The sequence below is a fragment of the Glycine soja genome, chromosome 5 (assembly GCF_004193775.1).
Source record: "Glycine soja cultivar W05 chromosome 5, ASM419377v2, whole genome shotgun sequence".
NCBI classification, from domain to species: domain Eukaryota; kingdom Viridiplantae; phylum Streptophyta; class Magnoliopsida; order Fabales; family Fabaceae; genus Glycine; species Glycine soja.
The window spans coordinates 44069784-44076382 of record NC_041006.1 but is presented as its reverse complement, the minus strand read 5'-3'; the positions used below and the strand labels follow the sequence as shown (position 1 = coordinate 44076382).

General features: G+C 31.6%; 1 protein-coding gene across 1 annotated transcript; it reads left to right on the top strand.

Annotated features, from left to right (window-relative positions):
• Positions 1 to 1431: 1431 nt before the first annotated feature.
• Positions 1432 to 2267, top strand: LOC114413753 (zinc-finger homeodomain protein 8-like). The gene has a single exon (XM_028378298.1). It carries the CDS (start codon positions 1637 to 1639, stop codon positions 2093 to 2095), a length of 459 nt encoding a protein of 152 aa, XP_028234099.1. The 5' UTR covers positions 1432 to 1636; the 3' UTR covers positions 2096 to 2267.
• The last annotated feature ends 4332 nt before the right edge of the window (positions 2268 to 6599 follow it).

Below are 6599 nucleotides of genomic sequence, written 5' to 3'. Positions count from 1 at the left end.
AAACTATCATTAAATTAGAAAAATTGCATATCAGCTAATAATTCAGGCGCTATTAATTGTTTGGATCCTTAATTTTAAGGTACATACAAAATTGTGGCCTTTAATGTTGGACTTCAAGTTGAGTGATTATCGTCAAATCTAGAGAGTAAATTGAAGATAATTTTTAAATTTAAAGTTTATATTCATCGGTTTAATATTTTTTTCTGAACTATCGGTTTGATAATGTTAATTACAAACAAAATGGACTGGTGATGTAAATTTCAAAGATCAGATAGACTGATAAATTTTATAAAAAAAAAAAAATCATATAGACTGACAATTGAAATGCAAGGCCTAAATTTATTCTTATTAATAAGGATAAACTATATTTATTGTTCCTAAACTTTTTGATACTTATAGTTTTAGTCCCTAAGGAAAGCTACGATATTTTTGGTTGCAGCCTTAACCAAAAGAAGCGAAACAGAGGAAGGCATTGCAGCTAATTAAAGTGCTCTCTCGCTTTGTGGGCATTGGGGTACTGTAGGAAGGGTCACATAGTACAGTGACTGGACACTGAGTGGAGAAAAGGAAGCAAAGCAAAATGGTTCCCAAAAGATACTGAACCAAGCATTATTATTTTCCGACACATCAAGTGAAATTCATCTTTAGCCTCTCAATTTCCCACCCACTGATTAATATTTGTATATGCTCACACCATTCTTATACAGCTCACTTCCTCAATCAGGCCCATCGATATCCAACTATTGCTAAGTAAATCTATATGATTAATATTGTCTCCCTCCTATTTCTCTTGATTTTCTTCTCTATAATATTAGGCGTAAATATTCTTTTGTACTTAACGGAATTCTAATGAAATAATTCATATGTTATTAATAAATTGAAAATAATAAAAAATACTTTAATCCTGATCAGTAACCAAATAAGGAATTATTTAATACTAGGTAGTATTTTAGTAGGAAGAAGAGAAGCGAGATACAGTACGTAGAGTAGGATTTTTTTGAGAGTACAAAAAGAGGGGTGTGGACTGTGTGAAAAATAAATTATGAAATTCCCCAAGGCTTTAATAAAGTGAATTATTGGGCAATGCCCATACTGTTGTGTTGAGGGCCCCCCTGCCTCATTTCGTTGGATAGACGCGCATGTCCCTTGTAGGGGCTCTAAATTACTGCTCATCACCTCACTTTCATTTTCCCAGTTGGATAATTAAATTAAATGTATAATAGTAATTAATGTATATGCATGTGTGTTAGCTAGCTTTAATTAGGGTTTTAGTCACACCTTCCTTCATATTGCAAGATAAATACAGCTAATTAATTAATTTGTTGAAGAGTAATTTTGACCACCATATAATTTATAATATATATACTAGCTAGTTTATAAAATGACTCTGGGTGATTATGCAAGTGTTGGAATAGAAAACATTATCTATATATATGCATGGGATATTTTGGATGTGGGCGTTTACTTAGAAATAGTAGGTAGATGTGTGGGTATGTTTGTTGAGATAAGATAGAAATGCATGTGTATGTCTGTATCCAAGTAGGACTATAGTAGTCATTGCAAAATGAAAAGGAGTGAGTGAGTAGGCCTGGTTTGGTTATATATTTGGAGAGAGAGAGAGAGAGAGAGAATAAAAATGGAAGGAGGATCAGGTGGCGAGAGGAACAGTAGTGTATACCGAGAGTGCTTGAGAAATCATGCAGCCAGCCTAGGAAGCTACGCCACGGACGGGTGCGGCGAGTACACGGTGGACGGCGCGGGGGGACTACAATGCGCCGCGTGCGGGTGCCACCGCAACTTCCACCGGAAAGTGAAGTACCTGGCGGCGGCTGAAAGCCCTCCCACGGAGTATGGGGGCAGCAACAGCAAGAAGCGGTTCAGGTCTAAGTTCACGGAAGATCAAAAGGAGAAGATGCTAGGGTTTGCGGAGAAGCTTGGTTGGAAGCTTCAGAGGAGGGATCTTGATGATGAGATAGAGAGGTTTTGCCGAAGCGTTGGGGTGAGTAGGCAAGTCTTCAAAGTTTGGATGCATAACCATAAGAACTCTTCCTCCTCCTCTTCTACCGCCGCCAATGTCTCCTCCCTCACCCAGTAATTCACTCTCTCCTCTTGTAATTGTTTCTCATTAATTATCACTTTCATCTTTTTAGATTGACTAGTTTACTTCAATATTGTAAGAAGTCAATGAAATCACTTAATTGTCAGGATTATGTATGCTATCACTATCTATTTATAACCTATAAAGTTTCTGAACCTCAAATACTTTCAATTAAGTTAATCTTTTTCTGATATATCATATTGAGTTCAATATTTCAATTCTTCATTTCCCTCTCAATCACTTACACTCACATTAATTTCTATTCTTTTCAACTTCTCTTATAAATAAATTAAACAACAACAACAATTATATTTAAACAAAATTATCAACACATATATATTAGTTTATTAATTTTGCTAGGGACCAATGAGAAAGATTTGAACCTTGACATTTCTCTCCCTTGTAAGTTTTCCCTTATTAATTTTTCCCGTTAATTAACAAATTCCTTTTAACAAGTTAAGCTTATAAATTATATATAACTTCTATTAATTAGTTTTTATACAACAAATAACTATTAGTTACTCTTATGTAATTACATGTAATATAGTTACTATGAACAATTCTTATTTCATCAATAAATATTGTCACAAACACTAATTAGTTTCTTTTAATAATATTTACAACATTTTTATTCTTAATTACAAAATTTTCACACATTTTCAAATATTTATTAAATTATTAATTTTATTTTTTAATAAACCTAAATATATTACATTTTTAATGTTTCAAATTGATAAAAGGAAAGACTAAAAGTTCAATTTTTGGTTCCTTTGTTTTTTTCAATCTGTAAATTTTGTTTCCACTATTAAAATATAAAGATATTTAGTTATCAATTTTAAAAATCAAATTTAGTCATATTTTGACCGTTAAGTTTTCAGCATTGACGATACCTTAAATGATATGTCAATATAGAAATTGTATTTTGAATTTATTTAATATGGAATAAAATTATGGATTGAAAAAAATTGTAGATGAAAATTATATTTTAGTCAAAAGAAAACGAGTCATTAAAAATGAGTCAACTTTATCAAAACCAGCGCGTCAGTCAAAAGCTGCTTTAAATTGGGCTCTATAGTCCTCCAAAAAGCAGTGCCAGTGTCAAGTATAAAATTGAACCATGAAAATGAAACTGAATTCATGCTTAATTACTTTGTTGAAGTAATTAACATCATTATCTGAGAAACCGAAGTCTGACTTAGGTGGAACTAATCACATAGCTAGGCTTAACTATTTGACGAAAAGCTGTAAAAAAAAAAAAAAAACTATTTGACGGAAAGAAAAAAACATCAATAACAAAAAAGAAGCTTATTAACCCCCACTAAAAGCACTTCATAACAAATAACCTTATTTTTTTATACCTTAAATGTTATATCTAGTATGGTTTTTATTAGTTGGCAATCTAACAATTTTTGTATAGATAGAAACTAAACTCAAACAGAAAGAGTTTTTTGTGTTTGCCTCAGTCAATATTTTTATCTCCACTGTTTATTCCAAAAACCAACCAAACATTGTTCTATATCTTGTTTGATATTTCAAAAGGTTAAATTTTCTATTTATTAAATATAGAAAATCCTTTAAAATTAATTTAGTGCTTATATATCCTAAAAAAACTAGATATTTTATTTAATTAGTCTATTTTGACCCAGTCTAATATAGTCTTAGAAACTCTATTTTTTTCCCATTATAAATATCCTTACTTGAAATGAATTTTGAGAACTCTCTCCCACATCTTTTCTCTTTGCCTTTTCTCTCTAGGAGTTCTTCGGTTAATTATTTACACTAAAGAGAATATTAATTTTATTGCTCCAATTATTTCATAGATTATCTTGTTGTATCACAGGAGACTTACGCATCATATACTTAATTTCTTAAGAATAACTAGTGATAATGTCACATCTCAAACTAATTTTGTTCGTGATCAAATAATCTCTTAAGTTGGAAATGAATCATAGTTCATGATAGATCAATTCAAAATGGATCATGATTCATGTTTAATTGTGATTATGGGTAGTAAGGACAATAAGCGCAACCTAGAGAGTCCTATAAGTTAGCATTCTTTGAATTGGGAACAGTACCATTTCTTTCCTCCAAATATATTTAATAAAAAAAAGGTGACCAAACATTTAAGGTTGTTGTACCAATCAAGGGAAATAGAGGTCAAGGGATTTTACTTGCTGAAAATTAAATTCTACTCTTTGATTGGATTAGAATATTGCAAATAATTACCACAAATCTGTTTCAAAAACTATTTATTAACTAACATGAGGTAATTTTTGTCATGTGACAAATCTTTTAAAAAAATTGCCATGTTAGTTATACACGTGTGTAATGTGGTATACTTTACATGTGAGTAATGCTGCGCTAGTCTACAAGTGATTAAAATAGAAGGGAAACTTTTTCTATCCTATTTTATTTAGAGACTAGCTAGCTTATACGTAAAATAAAATTAAATTTGGGTTCAAGCTTAATTTAATTTGGGTATGTGTTAAAACATTTTTTTCAACATGTTTACAATTAATTTTTTAAAAGATTGTTATTAGCCATGTTCCTATTTCAGCCTTTGCCCCTTGTGAAACCAGTTAATCATTATATAGATCTCTGATTCTCTCCTAGTCTCCTTATATTAAATATTATAGGAATGCAATGTTTACGCAAATCCAGAAAGAATTGAAGTAGTTATTCGTGTAACTTATGCTGTCACACCAAGTGGAACATGAGATGATCTTGTCTGTACAAGAGGCAATGAAATTAATCAGATGAAATTTAAGCCCCTAACTAGAACCCCCGAGACAAGACCATGGTTTAGGTGACACCACCCTGCATGTTGCCAATATTCAGGTGCTGCAATCCCAATTAGGGACACAAGAAAAGACATCACATGTGCTCCTAAGTAATTGTTATCTAACTTACAGGCTACAGCGCATTGAACCCTATCCAAATATAAATGGCGTTTATGGAAATTAAGAGGGTGGACTCAATCTATAACTTTCAAACGGTTAAATTGCTAAAATTAAATTCTTCTGATCATTATTGAAAATTATTCCTTAGAGGAGAAATTGAAAATACAATCAACATTCTGTTTTTAAGTATTTATTTTTAGGTGAAGTGATAGATTGAGGATATGGTCCCTAGCTATATCTAATGAATGAAAATCAGAAGATGGAGGGGCGCACATGTTTAAAGAGACGACACTATGATAACACATGCAATAGATTCTTTGCAGGGCATGCCTTATTCAGCTGGGGGATGACGGATGAGATAGAGGGAAGGTTAAATAGTAATACATGCACGAATTCATTCGATCACAACCCTTTAAAATCTACAATATTAACTGAAAATTGGAAAAGGACGTATCTATCACGATGATTACTTTTGCTAGTGCTAGCTCAAAATTGGAAACAACAACTTCATTGCATTGCGAATTCCGTGAATCAATCGTATAATAATATTCCCAACAATAAGTGTGAGGCTACAATTCTTAGATCATTTTGTAATTTATTTATTTATTTTACACTATTGACATTTTTGTATCAACCCAAGGTATTATATATGTTTAGTGTTAATGATTCAATTTTTTGTTATCTGGAAGAAGAGCAATTGCGCAACCACATATATATTTTGCATCTCGATCACTCCGACGTACTCATCCATATCCACTTCTTGAATAGTCATGCATGCTCATTACACGTCCAAGCTTCATGATTTAAAAACACAACCCGCTGACAGTTAGAAAAGAAAGGTGAAACCTGGAAATTATTTTGAGAAACAGTAAAAATACCAACACATAGCAGTGGCACGTCCAAATTTAATCAAAACCTAATCTAAAACAATGTTATCTGTTTGGGTGACAAGTAAGGACTCTTTATTTGGATCAAAAAGCAAAGAGAAAAAAAAGGAGAAATTTTAATGAAAGTAAAAAAAAATGATAGAAGCCTCCAAATATTAGAGGAGGTAAACAGATTCGACTGCTTATTTTTTCTTCTTCTCTCCATTTTCTTTTCCCGATCAAGCATTACAAAATGTTGTTTTTTTAAAATATTTTTTAAAGAAAATATAAAATAAATAAGAATAGTATAGGAATTACAATATAGCTCTTTCCGTTCCATTCTTTTCCCAAACAATGAAATGAATTATTTTTTTTCCATTCCATTATGAAATATCCAAACAATAGAGTGGCATTTTTATTTATTTCATTCCAATCTATTATGCTCTATTATAATATATTCTAATTCATTCCGCTTCATGTTTTACTACCAATTCAAACGTAGTCTAAGGCACTCAACGACACTCCTCGCAATGCATGGGCTTGCGAAGTTTTAACAAAATTAAAGCTGCTTAAGACCGCGGACTATGAAATTTCTTAAAAAAGGAAAGAAAGGACCGACTATGAAGTCATCGGGGAAAAAAACTAAAACTCAATACAGAAAAATCCACGGGAGACACTAATGAAATAGATAGTATATTAAAAAAAAAGTCACATAAGAAATAACATGTTTAGAAC